Source organism: Diplotaxodon limnothrissa, linkage group LG7 (assembly GCF_057381915.1).
Source record: "Diplotaxodon limnothrissa isolate DT_005_m linkage group LG7, D_limnothrissa_male_GT1.1, whole genome shotgun sequence".
Lineage (NCBI taxonomy): Eukaryota > Metazoa > Chordata > Actinopteri > Cichliformes > Cichlidae > Diplotaxodon > Diplotaxodon limnothrissa.
The window spans coordinates 67,078,544-67,097,455 of record NC_140602.1 but is presented as its reverse complement, the minus strand read 5'-3'; the positions used below and the strand labels follow the sequence as shown (position 1 = coordinate 67,097,455).

Here is an 18,912-nt window from a genome sequence, read left to right as displayed (position 1 = left end):
AAGTCTATCCTCTGACGGACAATACACCAAGATTTTTTCTTTTTATATGTACCTAAAGTGCAGTGGGCGAGATGATAATACATCTGTAGTTTTAAACAATTTTTCCTCCGTGAGCACATCAGGAGCAACTCAGGGTTTGGGATACTTTGGCATGCAGGCTGGAGCAGTCAAGGACCAAACCACCAACCGTCCAATGAGTCGACGGGTTGCTCTATCTCCTAATCCACACCAAGCCTCAGAAGCTGTGGTTTTTTATGTGATTAGTGCAGAAAAAACTATATTGTAGCTCTTTATTGATTGATCCTGTGCATTAATAGTTAAGCATAATAATCTGAGGTCACCGTATGAACCCCAACCTTGCATCTAAAATGGGTTGAAATGCTGTGCAAGTTGTACCCACGGAGCAAATGCATATGCTATACTCTAATAATAATCTGTGTGGATGTATTTATGTTTGAAGGCAAAAATCAATAACTCAGACACATGGTTTTTATTTAGCACAAACACTATTAAGTAGCCACAAAGAAACACGATACTACAAAGACACACAAAAAGGTTTATTGTGCATGTTTAGGTACATGCAGTCTGCTGTTCATTCAAAACTCACTTTGATTTGATGGAAAGAACACAAAGTCACCTAAATGAATGTGGATATGGTTTCGGTTAAGTGTCCGAACATTCTCTGCGGGCTCTGCTGCTGAATGCAGTCTTTGTGTGTACATGTTTCAACTCACTTCTGGCTCGTTTGGGAATTTTCTGCATGTCCTCTGGTTCCTGTCTGTGGTGCTTTGTAGATTTGGAAGCCTTGGATTTCAAAGCCTGTGCTGTGTTTAGGAGCCGGGTGGGAGGTCCAGATTGCACATGGATAGTTTGGGCTGCAGGGCTACATCCTGTTCCAGGGAGCTCGCTGCTCAGGGACCATCTTCCTTGGCTTGGCTCACATGATTTAAATTGCTGTTCAGCAGAGTCCAACACCACTGCGGTGTTTACACCAGTGCTTCCCAGTGTGCCCAGGTCCAGTATACAAGTCTGCATGGAGATAAACAGAATTGGATAAATTATTGCTGCTTACACAAAATAGCTACAGGAGACATTAAAAAAAAAACTACAAAGAGTCACAACATGAGAACAAAAATCCACAAACCCTCTGAAGTGGGTGAGAAACATTCTCGGGGGGCATGAACGTCAATACAAAATCTCACGAAAGCATTTTCTGTGCCACAATTTGATGTGTGGTTTACACAAGTTTGAAGCTTATGGTGTGAACCTCCTACTGCTGGTAACTCTCACTCTGTTATTGACATATATGCTGGTCTCTATAAAGTTACATTGTAAGAGAAGATAAAATAGATAGCAGGACTCTCATATGGACGTCGTATAATACCAGATAATAATAATGTCATCTCACAGCATATGGTAAGATTATTGGGAGGAACATAGCATTTGTTCCTAGAGCAAGAACATAGTATGATATCATCTCGAAGAATCATACGCGGCCCTGATTGTCAATGCAAAATATCATAAAATCATTTTCTGAGCCATGAGCTGGTAGCTTGTTTGACGTTTAATATCTCAAATGTGCCAAAAGAGATGCAGGGCTTTTAGCCAGCAAGCATCTGGCCCTGTAGCAGTGACAGGACGTGGCATTGGTGGTTCAGTGGTAGATGCAGGAGACGCAGGGCCAATTCCCGGCCAATGCGCTGCTACTTTTTAACAGAATCAGGTAAAGGAAAAAAGTGTGCAAATTTACACACTCAGCCGTACTGGAACTCATTTCACTGCACTGTGTTGAACATGCCAGTTCTTGATACATGCAATCTCAAAGCATATTACATATTTGGGTCAAGAGCTGACAGACAAAAAGGTGAAAACCCACAAGTCTATGTCTGGTTTCACATTGTTTAAAGTCTGAAGGTCTGGGATTAGTCACTCTGCTTTCATAGTGCCACCAAGTGACTCAGTGTGATTCTCCTCACTGACACTTGCACATATAATTCAGTTTCAGATCAATCTATAAAAGCACTGAAAGCTTTGAAATATTAATAATCTTGATTTCATCTCAAGTGATCAGTACAGTCGATGACATTCATCCTCTGGTGACCGTGAAAGTAGAAAAGTCAGAGGCTTGTTTTCACATCCTCTTCTGTTTAAAGCAGTAGGTCTGAGAGCGGTCCCCAAAATAACTGTGCTTCCGTTGTTAAAGCCAGACGCGCTATTTTAGCCTTCTAGTGAGGCTCAGTGGTAGAACAAAGCGCCTCACAGTATTGTGAGGTGAAACCCAACAATTCCTCAGAGAGCAAGAACATGTAGCACCTAAATCTAAACGTGAGGCCATACAGATCATAACAAGTCCAAAATCAATCATAAAGTCAAGCACTCGATACACTAAACTGCAACAATTACAAAATCTCATGGAATCGTCTTCTAAGTGTACCGTGTGATGTTTCGTGTCCATGAGGGTCTGCTTGGATCCCCGTTGGGCAGAGAGATGGAAATTTGTCATCAGAGACTCTTTCACGGAGACATTACAACGCACAAACTATGCAAGCACCCTTCAGGTGGACTCCATGGAAGTGTAACAGGAATGACTACGAGTCCCAAATGTCTGCAGCTGTCGACACACCAGAATATTATTCTGGTCATACCAAATCAGTAGTGGGTCATCATTGCTGCAAATTACAACATTTCTCTGGGAAACTAATTAGACATTAAGATCTCCTTAGCAACACTAGAATAGTCAGTAAAACAGGTAAATTCACTGTTAATAAAACTATAAAATATCAAACTAAGCCTTACTGGACGTATTTACTTTCATCCATTCATTTTCAAAACTATAAACCTCAGAGGAGCCTCGAACAGCCATCAGCTGAAATTAAAGTTTTCAATGAAAACGCCGGCTTCAACAAGCTCTTGATATAGCCATGAACAGTGTTGGTCAAGTTACTTGAAAAAAGTAATCAGTAACTAATTACTGATTACTTCCCCAAAAAAGTAATCCTGTTACTTTACTGATTACTTATTTTAAGAACCATGTGTCTGAGTTACAAGTAACGCGTTACTGTGGGCAGTACTGATCTCTGGCCATGAATGTGAAGTGTGTGACGAGTAGCTGTTTCAGTCTAAGTTGGCTGAAGATGTTTTTCAGTGTAATCGTGGAGAAACTGAGGCCATGTCCACACTAATAAGTTTTGGTTTGAAAACGCATCATTTTGGCCTTCCGTCCACACTGAGACGGCGTTTTCGGTCAAGGAAAACGCAGCGTTTTGAAAACGCTCTCCAAAGTGGATACATTTGGGAAAATGTTTTCGCGTCGCAGTGTTGACAGCGAACTTGGAGCCTTTTCGAAAACGATGACGCATGTTAGTCATGTGATGCAGTCATGTGACCAATTAAACTAAGATAGCAGAGGGCATTATACAGCAGTTGTTTTGCTTGCGCTCAATTTTGACAGCCCTATTAAAGGTTAATATCAGTCTGTACGTGCTCCAGAGAGCTTTTCTTCAAATTCTTTAATTCTCACTCTCTTTTACAACTTTGTACTTTTGTGTTACTCGCAGCAATAACTCCGTCTCATTGTTGGTCCATTTAAAAAACTCGGTGCTTTTCCTCAACGTTTTGCTGCAACGTTTCAAAGAGCTGAAAAGTAAATAAACAGCAGATGGATTTAAGGCAGGTCGAATCGTCTTGCGTATCACGCATGCGCAGTACTGAAACGCAAGCATTTCTGTGAAAACAAATGAAAACGATAGTGTGGAGGCGGAGCGTTTTCAGACGCCATTTTCAAATTCACCCAGGCTAGTGTGGACGTAGCCTGACATTCTTACCTTGTGAAAGGAGTCCTTGAGTGCATTTCTCTGTGTTTCTCCTGATATTGGGCTGCTCTCCTTATCAGTACCTAAAAGATGTGAGTCAGATAAGGACACGTGCCGTCTTCAAGACATTCCCACGTTAGCAATTCAATATAAATCTGAAAATATTCTTAAACCCATAAAAAACAAACCAATGTTTACCGAGGCAGTAGCGTCCGAGCAGAATGTTAAGCCAGATGTTTCGTCGTTGAGTCCAGCCCCCTGGAGCTTCCACCTCGTACAGACGCTCTCGATACTGCTGGTGCTTCTGCAGGAACCTTTTGAACACTGAACACACAAACACATGTTTTGTTGTATTTCTGTTGGAGCATGGATAAGTCTGAGTGATTATATGAGTAGATAATGAGGCTGAATGCGCTTAGAAATCCAAGACAGCATTTTGTCCTGCAGATTTTTTCTTTGCAACCTGTAGGAACCATGTTTTTAAGGCTTCACCACGGGATGGAAGCTTTGCCCTGTTGTCTACTTTGGGTATAAAATCATTTAATGATCTATTCTAAGGGCATTTTCTCTTCCTTTGAACAACTTGAACAATGAAACCCACTTTTTTGGGTACCCACAGGTCTGTAGCTTTATTCGAGGGATGACACCTCATTTTCCCTCTCAGCCTTTAACCCCACTCATTGAGACTCTTTTGCGTCCACCTCCAAATTAAAACGGTGCTGCTTCATGCAGCTATGAAGAATCCTTTATCTCCGGAGTGTCCCAGTGTTAACTATTCAGTCGCTTTGGGAGCAGGACCTTGGTAAGGAAATCACCCAGGACTTTTGGGAGGATATACTCTTCCGGGTCCACTCGTCATCTATTAGTGCCGGGCATACACTGGTCCAGTGCAAAGTGCTGCACCACACCCACTGGTGAAAACTCGCACTTTCCAAAATCTACCCTGATGCTGATCCTGTCTGTGATAGATGCAAACAAGCCCACGCCTCACTGATGTTGTGGTCCTGTCCCTGCCTTACTAGAGGTACTTCAGGAGCACTTAGATCTAAATGTGTCGGTCTTTGCTGTGACACCTGGTGAGACTGCTTTGCTAGCGTTGACAGATTTCGTGGCTTTTTTAACTCTTTTGGCCAGATGTCTGATTTTGCTCCAGTGGAAGTCAGTCACCCTCCTCTCTCTGAGGCCTGGATTACAGGTGTTCTTTTTAGCAATGTGGAAACGGTAAAACATACTCTATGTGGGTCAACGGCAATATTTCTGAATTCATGGAAACCCTTTTTCAACAATGTAGAAACAGTGCAGTTGTCATGGTTGGCTGTGTGGCAGGCAGGCAAGCAGGAGTGGTGGACCCAAAATGCAGAACTCAGACACGGAAGTGGGACTTAAAGCGCAGCTTTATTGCTGGGAGAAACCTCGTACTAAATAAACTCACTAAAAGACAAACAAAGGTCATAACAGAGGAACTGAGGACTGAAACACTAAACTGGAGCAGGTGACTAAACACTAGAGACGCAAAATACACAGCTAGTTGAGAGTACAACGCGACACTGACACAGAGAAACACAGGGCTTAAATACACAGATGGCAGTAATCAAGGGATGAGAGACAGGAGGGGAACACACCTGGGAGAAATCACAGCTGACGAGACAGGGGAAACGTAAACTGAGCACACTCACATAAGACACAGACCTTCACAATAAAACAGGAAACTCAGACACAGGGAACCAGACAAGACGCTGAACTGAACAGACAGAATCAGAATCAGAAAGGGTTTTATTGCCAAATGTTGAGCAGGTTTACAACATTAGGAAATTGCTGCGGTGCTTCAGTGCAAACATACTGTCATACAGACAGATTCACAAACAGACGGGGTGACACCATAGACAGACAGAGATACAGACTCAGAGGCAGACCGAATATAACACATAGAACTCAAACAATAATCATCATCATAATAATAAACTAGAAAATGATAATAATAAACTTAAAGCGCTGGGTCACCGACCCAGGACCATGACAGCAGTTCTGTGATATACCACTGTGAATCTGGCTGTCCCTATTTTATTGTACTTGGTTCTATGCTACTCTACTGCTTTTATTTTGTTTTATTTTTGTTCACTCCTGACTTCTTTTGGTCATGAGGTACTCTATTATTATTCTGTTTTTTCTACCAAAGATAATCTTGAGTTGCTGTGGATATCCCGTACTGTCTCCACTCTGTGGTTTGCTGTGGGGACCGCGTTTATGACATGGTTAGGTTTCTTTTACATGTATAGCCACAATGTCACTTTGACCGGCACTTTTGGGCACAGCTAAGTCTTTTTTGTCTTTTTTACATGGTGTGCAATCACTCTGTTGTTGTACTGTAATTTGCTGTGATTCTGAAAAATAAAAAGAGTTTGGGAAAAAAAGGAATAAAAGAAAGCAGCAAAAGTCTGGGAAACAACGCTTTGCACACAATGAGCTTTGGAAAAATGGTCTATATCACCTTAATCTGGCACTTTAAAGGAGATCTGTGTAACCTTGTAAAAACCATTGTCATTAATCAGTGAAATGAAGCAATTAGTGAGTCTTCCCATGAGTGTTCAGGCTCTCTCTCCTTCAAAAAGGACGTTTTGGTCAGATTCAAGTGTTCCTTAAGTGTTCTTTCCAGCGCCTGACAATATCTTTAGTTCTGGACAGCAGTTTTTATCCCTGACCGAGCCTGAGCCCAGCCCTGCTTTCCTTTCCTGAGCTGCCGGACAGCTTGCCAGAACTTTCATGAGGCCAGCTAAAAAATCTGTTCTCCATGGTCTCCTCAGACTTTTCCAAACCCAAGTTTCTGCTTCTGTGAAGCTGCAAAACTTCAGCAAAACTCTTTGATACCAATCGGCTGTTTCAGGCGACCTCTGAGCCAACCATTCAGACTCCACATCCACAACCACTGCTGGGACCCAAGAGACACGATTATAACAGTTATGTGCCACCATACGCTTTAATATGGTGATTGTTACGGTCACCCGTGCTTAGCGCCAAGGTATAATAACAAAAACAGTAGAGTATCCTGACACCTGCCGGGCACATCTCACCAGGAGACACTCTGGGAAAAGCGACGACAAAAAACTTCAAATGAAACACTCATTGGTTGACCAAATGCCTTTCATTTAAATGAGGGGCTAAATCATCAAGTTCACCTCTGTTTCCAGTTACAGTCAGCGTCATCTTGGATTTCTGTGTGTTTCACTTGGGAAATGCAAATTCCACTATTAAAAAAAACCTATTACATTTTTTTGCGTCATGATGTACAGGTGTGTGATCAGCTTTTAGCTATAACTAGATCATTAGTGCGTGAGTCTACTGAACATTTCTATTGAACAAAAGCGAAGAAAACATGCAGTTCCTTGACCAGATACAGCAAACTGTCTGACAGAGACCTAAAGAAACAAGTATACAAACAGGTCAAAGAAGGACCCGAGCTGACCTGCAGCCATGCTGGGGGATAATGGAGAGCTGACTCCCAGAAACTCCTCCGTAGAGAAGGAGGAGCAGAAATCCTCCAGCATCTGAAGGCCGAAGCCTCTCCTCCTGCAGCTCCTCCTCACCAGCACAGTGTCCAGAACAGGCAGCAGGTAACAGCAGCTGCTCCAGCCGTCACACAGACTCCCTGAAACAGCAGAGGAGGACATGGATTGCATTTAAGAGGTGGATGTAGCTTCCAGGTCTGAAAAGCTAAGTCAGTGTAACTCCTTCAAATAGAAGGACAACAGAGGGTATGATTTATCCATAGAAAGAGATTTGTGAAGCTTCAAAGTGAACACCTTCCTAATAGTCATCTTGGCGTGATTAGTTAGGCCTGGATGTGATCAGAAAATTGAGGAATTGCTCGGTCCTGGAAGATCATCTGATGCAAATTCACATCCAACTCATCTATCTCATATAAGATATTTTAGATCATCCACACTTGCTGCACATCTGCAGGCCACTTTGCAGCCCGCCTCCACCCAGCTCCTAATTTCATGCTGTTTCTGACTTAATTAAAGTTTCAATCCGACTCAAGCCAGTCTTCTGCCCTTAACTTTGCAGCTTTCTTCACATTTGTCCAAACTCCTGCTGGACATACACAAAATATAAATCGCAACCTGCAGATGTGTATGTTCACTGATACCCTGTTTGCCAATCACTCTCATCCTCCTCTGCCCACCTTTGTGCTTCACGGTGTAAAAGCCGACCGCCTGGTTGTCTTTCCACAGCACTTTGCAGCTCTCTTTGGGAGGATGCAGGGAGAACAGTGAAGGCCTCTCCATTATCTGACTGAGCAGAAATACAATCACCCTCTCCATAACAGACTGGACCTGCGGACAACATGCAGAAGTTTCCAGACAGTCGGCTCTGGTAGATTAACGATTCAGCAAATCTTCATTTAGAAATTGATAGAACAGACTTTTTCTGTGAATTTACACCTGAAGCCTGTAAAACTATGGCAAGCTTCAAAAGCCAGTATAACATAGGTTCATGCGTTTTCCAGCTTCACACTCCACTGCACAGCTTGGTTGTATGTATTTATGGTTGTATTTATGTATGTCTTAAGACTTGAAAAAAAAGAAGGCAACTTGACTTCTTTAAGTTTGTTAAGACATTTCACCTCGAATTCAAGAGGCTTCTTCAGTTCTAAAAACAAATAGTGGACTGTGTCAGGTATTTTATTCCTAATGGGGGCTGTCACCTCTAGAGGTGGTCCTGAGGGTCGTTGACCACTATTTTTATCTTGCACGTCACCATATTGCTGAGTCTGAAGTACACTGAGATGACGTGGTTGGAGAAAATTCTCCCGAGTTTCTCCCGCAAACCCGCTGCATAAGCTGCTACCGACCACACCTACAATGCAATCTTGAGATGATTCTTGTCATGAGTAGACTGATTTATTCTCTCACTGTTCACACCTGTGTACGAGCCATGAAGTGACATAGTGTCTAGACAAATGTACTTTAACACAGTTACCGACACCAAACCACTTCTGGATTTGCTTGACGTTCGCAAGACGTCATCCAAAAGCCACCACTTCCCGTGCAGGTATAGGCTGACCACTGGAAGGTAACATCAGAGCAGAGAGCGTCAGTCTGTGTCTGAGGCTGGAACATCTCACAGAGCAGCGTGCTGAACCCAAACCTTGTGTTTGATCATCCGAAGGGTGCAGTGCCAGCACCGCGCAGGCAGGCTGGCCATCCTCAAACAGCTGCAGCTGGCTCACATTTGTTGCCGTTATTGCCACCTGAGCAGACAGGAAGATAACATCAAGCCAAATGTTGGTAAGGTGGTAAAAACACTTCCACCATAGTTCCCGTTCGAGAGTCACAGTAACCACACAGAGAGTTAATTCAGGGCATCTGCACGCCAAAACAAGTTAAGTTTAATGCTTTAAAAGATCTGTTGTGTATTTCAATACCAAAACATATGCATGATTAGGTGTTATTACATCCAACTCTGTTGTATTTATATAGCGCCAAATCACAACAGTCACCTCAAGGCGCTTCAAATTGTAAGGCAAAGACTCGACAATAATACAGAGAACAATGAGACGATCCCTTATGAGCATGCAGTTGGTGACAGAGGGAAGGAAAAACTCCCTTTTAACAGGAAGAAACCTACATCTACATAAGATTTCAAAGTTTACACTTACTAACTCAAAGTTTTGAGAAAATAACTTGAAATGTAGACGATAAAGTTACATTTCGAGTTACTAGGAGAACACAGTTAATGGATAATATGGATGCTAAAAGATTTTAGGCTCTTGATTTAAGAATGTGAAGCTGTTTATGGTTAGCTGAGATTTTTCTAGATTTTACTGTAGACTAAATAAACAAGTCCGTGTGAATAACTGCAAACATAATTTCATTTACAGCAGACCTTGAAGAATAAACAGGGAGTGCAGAATTATTAGGCAAATGAGTATTTTGTCCACATCATCCTCTTCATGCATGTTGCCTTACTCCAAGCTGTACAGGCTCGAAAGCCTACTACCAATTAAGCATATTAGGTGATGTGCATCTCTGTAATGAGAAGGGGTGTGGTCTAATGACATCAACACCCTATATCAGGTGTGCATAATTATTAGGCAACGTCCTTTCCTTTGGCAAAATGGGTCAAAAGAAGGACTTGACAGGCTCAGAAAAGTCAAAAATAGTGAGATATCTTGCAGAGGGATGCAGCAGTCTCAAAATTGCAAAGCTTCTGAAGCGTGATCATCGAACAATCAAGCGTTTCATTCAAAATAGTCAACAGGGTCGCAAGAAGCGTGTGGAAAAACCAAGGCGCAAAATAACTGCCCATGAACTGAGAAAAGTCAAGCGTGCAGCTGCCAAGATGCCACTTGCCACCAGTTTGGCCATATTTCAAAGCTGCAACATCACTGGAGTGCCCAAAAGCACAAGGTGTGCAATACTCAGAGACATGGCCAAGGTAAGAAAGGCTGAAAGACGACCACCACTGAACAAGACACACAAGCTGAAACGTCAAGACTGGGCCAAGAAATATCTCAAGATTGGTTTTTCTAAGGTTTTATGGACTGATGAAATGAGAGTGAGTCTTGATGGGCCAGATGGATGGGCCCGTGGCTGGATTGGTAAAGGGCAGAGAGCTCCAGTCCCACTCAGACGCCAGCAAGGTGGAGGTGGAGTACTGGTTTGGGCTGGTATCATCAAAGATGAGCTTGTGGGGCCTTTTCGGGTTGAGGATGGAGTCAAGCTCAACTCCCAGTCCTACTGCCAGTTTCTGGAAGACACCTTCTTCAAGCAGTGGTACAGGAAGAAGTCTGCATCCTTCAAGAAAAACATGATTTTCATGCAGGACAATGCTCCATCACACGCGTCCAAGTACTCCACAGCGTGGCTGGCAAGAAAGGGTATAAAAGAAGAAAAACTAATGACATGGCCACCTTGTTCACCTGATCTGAACCCCATCGAGAACCTGTGGTCCATCATCAAATGTGAGATTTACAAGGAGGGAAAACAGTACACCTCTCTGAACAGTGTCTGGGAGGCTGTGGTTGCTGCTGCACGCAATGTTGATGGTGAACAGATCAGAACACTGACAGAATCCATGGATGGCAGGCTTTTGAGTGTCCTTGCAAAGAAAGGTGGCTATATTGGTCGCTGATTTGTTTTTGTTTTGTTTTTGAATGTCAGAAATGTATATTTGTGAATGTGGAGATGTTATATTGGTTTCACTGGTAAAAATAAATCATTGAAATGGGTATATATTTGTTTTTTGTTAAGTTGCCTAATAATTCTGCACAGTAATAGTCACCTGCACACACAGATATCCCCCTAAAATAGCTAAAACTACAAACAAACTAAAAACTACTTCCAAAAACATTCAGCTTTGATATTAATGAGTTTTTTGGGTTCACTGAGAACATGGTTGTTGTTCAATAATAAAATTATTCCTCAAAAATACAACTTGCCTAATAATTCTGCACTCCCTGTATTATTTGCAATAATAATCAGTCACCCAAATGTGGTTAGGTACCTTTGAGGTCTGCGATGACTGAAACCACTCATTATCACAGGGGCTGGACTCCAGAGAGGACATGTACTGTTCAGACGCAGATGTCAGGTCATTGTGATCCACAGATGGCAGGTCTACAGGGTACATGGCCTCTTGGAGAGGATACAGATGTTTAAGATGTACTTACGCATTTACACAAGATACAAAAAATAGAAACAAAACGTGAGTCTTGACTTTATGGATCTGATTACATTAGTATTCTCCCGTGTGCGACCACCAGATTGTCTTTAAAACGGTTAATCTTTAAAGCTGCGTCCCCTTCATTTAAAGACAGGACTCACATGTTTTCATTTCTAGTCTTTAAAACCTGTCTCTATCAGGGACGTGCAGAGAGGTTTAAAGGGGCGGGTGCTCAAAGTTAAAAAGGGGCACATTGAACCATGCTGAATAACAACAACACACATTCATCAAGAATCTAATATGGGAAGGGCAGGGCTGTGTTGATCTGAGACTGTAGACATTAAAAAGTCCACAGGAGAGATGGTAGCTGATTAAACAAGTTTCATGAGATAATAACAAAATGCAAAGATTGGTGACAGCGCTTGGAACCATAAGGCAACGAAAAACTGTGACATAAACTCGGCTCTGCCTGTGAATCACTCTTTGCTTCTCTTCTTCCTTCCTTCCCATCATTTCATATATCACTCTCCACTTGCTGTCTATCTGAGAACAAGGCACAACTTGCTATTGCAATAAACTATAATCTAATTATCCACACCTAACAACTCTTGCACTTAATCTATAATAAAATGATGACAGCAAAATGTTATAGCCCTGCCTTTAGTAGCCTCATACAGCTCCTACTGTTTCCTCCTCATGTCCTTACCAGCCATGTCTGCACAATGTTATATCATGAGTAATATTTTTTTAAATCCAGCTAAATAAAACACACACATGCACACACAGTGACATTTTAGACCTTCTTCAGAATACTGTATATACTATGGGCATCCTTACATTATTATTTATTACTAGAGCTACAATAATAAAGCAATGAGGAGGGGGAAGTAATAAATATGAAATAATGTATTTATGATGATTCCATTTGTTTCACTATCCACTCTGTGCAGGGGCAAAGCTTATTACATCTTTAAACTGTAGAGATACAATCATTTTACTGCTGTAAAATCCAACTTTTGTCTTATTTAAAATATAAATCTAATATAATCTGCTTCTTAATGTATGTTCTTTAAAATACAGCTTGTGTTTTTTAATATATTATAATTATAATAATTATTATGTGGACATGCATATTAGATCGTTTTTTAGTGAAATATAATCCCTCCAGAAAGGCAGGAAATGCCCAGAAACTTACTTTAAAACTAAATATGTTCCCTAAAACGGTGACAGAGCTACAGACCCATGACAGCCTTACACAGGTAGCCAGCAGCTATGACCAGCACTACTTGTGCAGTTAATAAAAGGACAGGTAATGTTTGTCGCGCTGTTGCACACACAGCACGCTCGTTTGTTTCAGTTCGTCAGTTGCAACAAGACAGCTTACCAACGTGTATGTAATAAGCTAATACTCCTGTGTGCTACACACTACAGTGTGCGCTGTACACCTACTTACTGGGTTTGTCGCATCAGTCTGTGTCTCTGAGTTAACTTGTGTTTCTCCTACAGCTCCGGACCGCAACAAATGCGCGTGCTCTTTGTGAGCTCGTTCCCGGCTCGTAACCAGCGCGTTCTGCCGTCGAGGGCGATCATTGGTTAAATGTGATCATGTGACTGATGCAAGCCAGATCCTTTTATTTAGCAAAACTATGATTAATAGTTAAATATTATTGTTGAGGGGCACAGACAGGACTCCGCACGCACACACACATAAAATAAATAAATAAATAAATAAAAAAAATTTAAAAGTTGCCTCAACAAAAGGGCACTTTGGGCACTCATCAGGAAAGGGGCGGGTGCTCAAGCCCCTCTAGCCCCCCCCCCTCTGCACGTCCCTGGTCTCTATCCATCTAGTATTAAATCTTTCTGGGAAACAAGTATGTATATTATGCACACACACAAACACACATGCAGCTATTACCTATTTCTTGTTTTTATACCTAAGATGAATTATTGTTGAATGAAGACATTTTTCAAACAAATGTAAAATGTGGGCAATTGTGTTTATTGGGTAAAGGAAAAGGCAGAAGGGGGGGAAAGGATAGAAAGAATGAAAGAGAGAGATGAGAGAAAACCCCAACAATCCCCTCTGAGCAAGCAGCAGGCGACAGTGGATAGGAAAAACTCCTTTTAAAGTGAAAGACACCTAAAGGAGAAACCTATGGCAGAACCAGGCTCAGGAGGGGGCAGTCAACTGCCGGGACTGGTCGGGGGGTGAGGGTGAAAAAAGAAAAAGGAGGGAGGGGAAGGGGGGAAATGAAGATGGAATAGAGGTGGAGGAAGACGAGGTTACATCAGGTGAGAAGCAGCAGTGCCCCTCCTCCAGAACCAGTGGAAGCGTTTTTTCTTCTTTTTCAGATACTCTTCCACCAGCACTTTTTTCTCAATGATGAGGGTTTTCAGCTCATCGATTGTTTCTGCGTTTTCTTTCTCAAGTTTGTTGCATCTTTTCACCATGTCTTCTAATTGTTCTTGTTTTTCTTTAAGCTTGTCTTTCAGTTCTTTAACTATTGCCTCCTCTATTCGCTTTGCCTTGTGCACATCTGTGTGCATGTCTTCCAGCTGCTGGTTTCTCTTCTGGATTTCTTGAAGTCTACACTGCAGGTCTTTATGTGTTTTCTGTTGTTCTTGCTTTTGCGCCTGGATTTCAGTGTTTTTGTACTTCAAGGTCTTAGAAAGTTCCTCAAGTTCGGTATTTTTTCTCAGCATCTCATTGATGCTACTCTGCATCGCTGAGCATTGTTTTTCCAGCTTTTTCTTTTCTTCTTCCAGTACAGTTGATTTGTACTTTGTTTCGTTATACAATTCTTGGAGTGCTTGATTTTTCCTCTGGAGATGAAGTTTTTCTTCTTCCTGTTGTATTTTCTGTTGGTCTTTTTCTTGAAGAAGCTCTTTATTTCCGTGCACTTTTTTATCAAGCCTGATTTGGAGCGATCTGTGTTTTTCCTCCATCTCGTCAAGCTTGGAGTCCATTTCTTTCTGTTTCATTTCCAGTTTCTTCTTGTCTTGAAGCAACTGTTGACTTTTGTGCAGAGTTTTGTCATGTTTCACCTGCAGCGCTTTGTATTTTTCCTCCATGGCTTGGAGTTTGCTCTGCAGGTCTCTCTGCTCTACGGGCTCTTGTTTCTTTTCTTGGAGGTTCTCCTTATTTCTCTCCAGAGCTTCATCAAGCATTACTCGCAAGCCTTCATTTTGTTTCTCAATGTTCCTCAGCTTGCAATCCATTTCTTCCTTTTTTATTTTCTGTTGGTCTATCTTGTGAAGAAACTCTTTATTTCTCTCCAGAGCTTCATCAAGCATCACTTGCAAGCCTTCATTCTGTTTCTTGATGTGCCTCAGCTTGCAATCCATTTCTTCCTTTTTTATTTTCTGTTGGTCTTTCTCGTGCAGAAACTCTTTATTTCTCTCCAGAGCTTCATCAAGCATCACTTGCAAGCCTTCATTTTGTTTCTCGATGTTCCTCAGCTTGCAATCCATTTCTTCCTGATGTATTTTCTGTTGGTCTTTTTCTTGAAGCAGCTCTTTATTTTTGAGCAGTGTTTCCTCAAGAGTTAGTTGCAGCATTTTCAGTTTTTCCTCCAAGACTTCAAGCTGGGAGTCTGTTTCTTTCTCCAGCATTTCTTGTTGCTCTCTCTCTTGAATGAACTCTTTATTTCTGTGCACTGTTTTCTCAAGCTTGATTTGGAGCGATCTGTGTTTTTCCTCCATCTCGTCAAGCTTGGAGTCAATTTCCTTCTGTTTCATTTCCATTTGCTTCTTGTCTTGAAGCAACTGTTGACTTTTGTGCAGAGTTTTGTCATGTTTCACCTGCAGCGCTTTGTATTTTTCCTCCATGGCTTGGAGTTTGCTCTGCATGTCTCTCTGCTGTGTGGACTGTTGCTTCTCTTCTTGGTGGATTTCCTTCAGTTTTTCCAGAGCTTCGTCAAGCTTCTCTTGGAGCTCCTGATTCTTCTTGACCATGTTTTCCTGTTTTATGCTCTCTTTTTTCTCCTTTTGGAGCAGATCTTTATTTTTTTCCAGAGCTCCATCAAGCTTTTCTTGGAGCTCCTGATTCTTCTTGAGCATTTTATCCCCTTTAATGCTCTCTTTTTTCTCATTTTGGAGCAGATCTTTAATTTTTTCTAGAGCTTCATCAAGCTTTTCTTGGAGCTCGTGATTCTTCTTATCTTGGAGAGCCCATTGTTTCTCCTCAATAATACCTTCCCTTTCCTGAAGCTGGTAGGATAATTTTTCTAATTCAGCGCTCTTTCTCTCATTTTCTTCTGTCAGGATCTTAATCTTTTCTCTGTTCATGAGATTTTCCTTCTCCATTTCTTCCAATCGCTTTTCCTCTAATTCCACCTGTTCATCCCAAGGAAGAGAGCTGATGTAAGGGTCTAGGGACTCATACCATGGAATAGAGCTGGGGTCAGCTTCTTGTCTTTCTTGCTCTTTCTGAGACATGTTGGAGTCTGTATACCGTGAGTACGAAAAGTATCCAGATGTTTGAAAATGCTTTACTGGTGAACGTTTGAATGCTGCTAACATAAGTGCTGCAAATAACGGACTGAAAGTTGTACCTCCTCACCCCTATTTATGGATTCAGAAGCCTGTGACATCACAATTCCATAAGCCAATGAGGTTGTCACATGACATTCTAGAATGAGGTCATGTTTTTGTATGAATTTTTTAAATAACATCAACATTCCGTAAGCCAATGAGGTTCTTACATGACTTTTGAATGAGGATAATTATTTTGTGTTAATCGACATAGCCTGCTGCAGCTCAGAGCTCGTGAGCTCAAACGATCCTCCAACCTCAGCCTCCCGGTAGCTTGGATTACAGGCACGCGCCACCGCACCCGGCGAGAAGCAGCTACGTTAACAGGGCTTTTGACTATGTCTGAGGTGACATCATGACACTAACCTGCTGCCCATCATTAGCAAAGTTGTAATGATGGGCAGCAAAGATGAGGAATGAATGGTGCACAATTGTTATATGCAAGTTTTTAGAAAGCTCGTGGTTAACCCAAGAGTATTTTGTCACAATATCAAGAAGAGTAAAGCTTCAATGTCAAGAATAGATAGGAATATAGGGAATTATATATTTTTATTTAACACTGCAAATACACGAGAGAATGAATTATGAGTCCGCACAAGCTGTCCGGTCCTCCCGGTAAAATCGGCGCATAAGTTAATGCAACGGTCCCCAGTCCCCGGGCCACGGACCGGTACTGGCCCGTGAGTCGTTTGGTAGCGGGCCGCGAGAGTTGAGGCTCGAGTGTGAAATTTAGGGGTTTTATTTATTATTTATTTTTTATCGTTAACTTGGTTTCCCTGGGTCTTTTCCCATGTGTTATGAATAAATTTTCTTGTTTTCTGGTACCGGTACTGGTTTTATTTTGTTGTATTTATCCGCGACACCTTAAAGGCTGGTCCATGAAACTCTTGTCGGACATAGACCGGTCCGTGGCGCAATAAAGGTTGGGAACCGCAGGGTTACAGTTTTTTTACAGACTTAGGTCACTTTTGCAAAACTCTTCACACAATCCTCCTAACTGACCGTCAGCTTGGCAAAGCAGTTCATTTCACATTCAAAATGCACTACAACTACCAAAACACTTCATTCAGGTCTCAAATAAACTCATTCTTCCAGAACACTAGCAAAGGTTGACAGCCGACAAACACACTTTGTCACCCACAAAACAATGACCTAAAAAACACTAACAACATGTAGCATTACACAGTGTTTTCTTGTGTAAAACAAGGACACATCTCTGTTTATAATTTCAGTATATGTTACTGGAATGAATCAGACATCATGCAGAATTCGTTAATATTTGTTTATGTATTTTTATTTTTTTGCACTAAGTAATCCCAAAATACAAGAATTTGTATACACACCATCCACTGATACACATACAATAGTAATGCTAATCTACTCGGTCTTCTCCATTTGGCCACAGGTTCTCATCCACATCACATCTTATGTCATCTAGGGCAATACACCTAGGAAAGAATCTTCTGGCTGCCAGAATTGAAGGAGTTGAAAAATTGAAGGAGTAACACCTGTGTAGATGTTCATCTACAATGAGAATAAGCTGTGGCTGGTTAAACTGCATTTTTAGATTTAAAATATGTTTCAATAAAATATTGTTGTTGAATTTTGCTGTCTTTTCAAGTTTTGCATTGTGTTATTGTTTTGGCCATAAGTTTAACAGTTTTGAAAACAGTATGTAAGCACATGCAAAATGTCCTGTACGTACAAAGATTTTTGGCAGTTGTTGTGTCTGAGTGAGAAGATAATTCATGAAATTTGAGAGATGTAGTCATTGAATGCATTTTGTGCCAAAACAATGATAACTGGTCCTCAGTTTAGCCCACATAGACTTCTGTTGTGCTCACTGTGTGAGGAGTTTTGCAAACGTGACCTAAGTATTGGGAAATGTGTCCTAGCGTCTGTAAAAAACTGTAATGCAGATTTCTGCTAAACAATCGGTTCACACAGCCAAATCAAACCAACTCTGATCGGTGGATCTGAAGGAAACAAAATCAAAATGTAGCAGATAGCAACCTAAGAACTGTTTACTTCAATCGTTTCATAAAAAGGCTGCAAATGATCATACGCTGCTTGAGCTGCTTTTAATCTGAGTGCTGTAAACAGCTGTGTGAACCTTGAACTGCAACGCAAACAAGAACACGTCACGACAAAGGCTTCATAACAAACTCGAACATGAATTTATTTAATTTCGTTAACTTACTTTCTATGGACCGGATGAGCACATATTGCTTATCAGCAACGTCCCTACAGTCCCGAAATGTAACTTTGATGAGCCTACTCAACCACTAACATCTTCTTTTCTTTGGCCCGGAGCGCCAACCTCTGGTCACAGAGAGAGTTACAAAAATACACGCCATTGTTCGCGGTCTGACTCCATTAACCAATCACAGCAGAGTGTACCTTCGGCGATGACCCTTTGGGCGATGTAATTTAGCACTGGCATGGAATACAGGCATGACGGGAAATGCGCATTGACGGTTTCAGAATAAAAGAACACGCTTTACCAAGCAAGCACAAAAGGACATTGTTTTTATTTAGCTCATGTTAAAATCTTGCAGTAACAGTCAATCTTCGCTATCTGTTATTAATTTGTAACTTTTTTTTGTTTAACCTCCTAGGACCTGGCGTCCACATATGTGGGCATCACATTTTGGGTTATTTAGACCAAAATACTAAATTTTGCTCTGCAAGGGCCTGATATCCACTTACGAGGACATTATACTGTTACTGTCCTATCGAAATTTCAAACGAATATTCTTATATGTGGCTCTCATTTTCAGGTCCCAGGTCAGCATTGGTGGTTCGGGTCTCAGGAGGTTAACACTTAGAAAATCCTTGAAAAAACAGTTTTTACCCTAACTTCCCAAAAATGGCTGCAAAAATATTATATAGTGATATTTAT

The 18,912-nt window shown here is 41.5% G+C and overlaps 2 protein-coding genes across 2 annotated transcripts; both read right to left on the bottom strand.

Annotated features, from left to right (window-relative positions):
* Nucleotides 1-606: 606 nt before the first annotated feature.
* On the bottom strand, nt 607-18,300 carry fam169b (family with sequence similarity 169 member B). Its single transcript, XM_085358771.1, has 9 exons — nt 18,211-18,300; nt 11,316-11,446; nt 8,958-9,060; nt 8,790-8,875; nt 7,993-8,143; nt 7,273-7,455; nt 4,011-4,136; nt 3,825-3,895; nt 607-1,029 (listed from the first exon to the last, which is right to left on the bottom strand). The coding sequence occupies exons 2-9, from the start codon at nt 11,439-11,441 to the stop codon at nt 664-666; spliced, it is 1,212 nt and encodes a 403-aa protein (XP_085214897.1). The 5' UTR covers nt 11,442-11,446; nt 18,211-18,300; the 3' UTR covers nt 607-663.
* On the bottom strand, nt 13,470-16,138 carry LOC146629643 (uncharacterized). The gene has a single exon (XM_085358770.1). It carries the CDS (start codon nt 15,996-15,998, stop codon nt 13,761-13,763), a length of 2,238 nt encoding a protein of 745 aa, XP_085214896.1. The 5' UTR covers nt 15,999-16,138; the 3' UTR covers nt 13,470-13,760.
* Nucleotides 18,301-18,912: the final 612 nt, after the last annotated feature.

What these genes read in the sequence shown, in the direction of transcription:
- fam169b (XM_085358771.1), bottom strand. Translation starts at nt 11,441, where the DNA reads ATGTACCCTGTAGACCTGCCATCTGTGGATCACAATGACCTGACATCT. An exon ending in AGTCATCGCAGACCTCAAAG is followed by an intron (nt 9,061 to 11,315) that starts GTACCTAACCAC and finishes CTGTCTGCTCAG; the next exon opens with GTGGCAATAACGGCAACAAA. An exon ending in TTACACCGTGAAGCACAAAG is followed by an intron (nt 7,456 to 7,992) that starts GTGGGCAGAGGA and finishes CTGCTGTTTCAG; the next exon opens with GGAGTCTGTGTGACGGCTGG.
- LOC146629643 (XM_085358770.1), bottom strand. Translation starts at nt 15,998, where the DNA reads ATGTTAGCAGCATTCAAACGTTCACCAGTAAAGCATTTTCAAACATCT.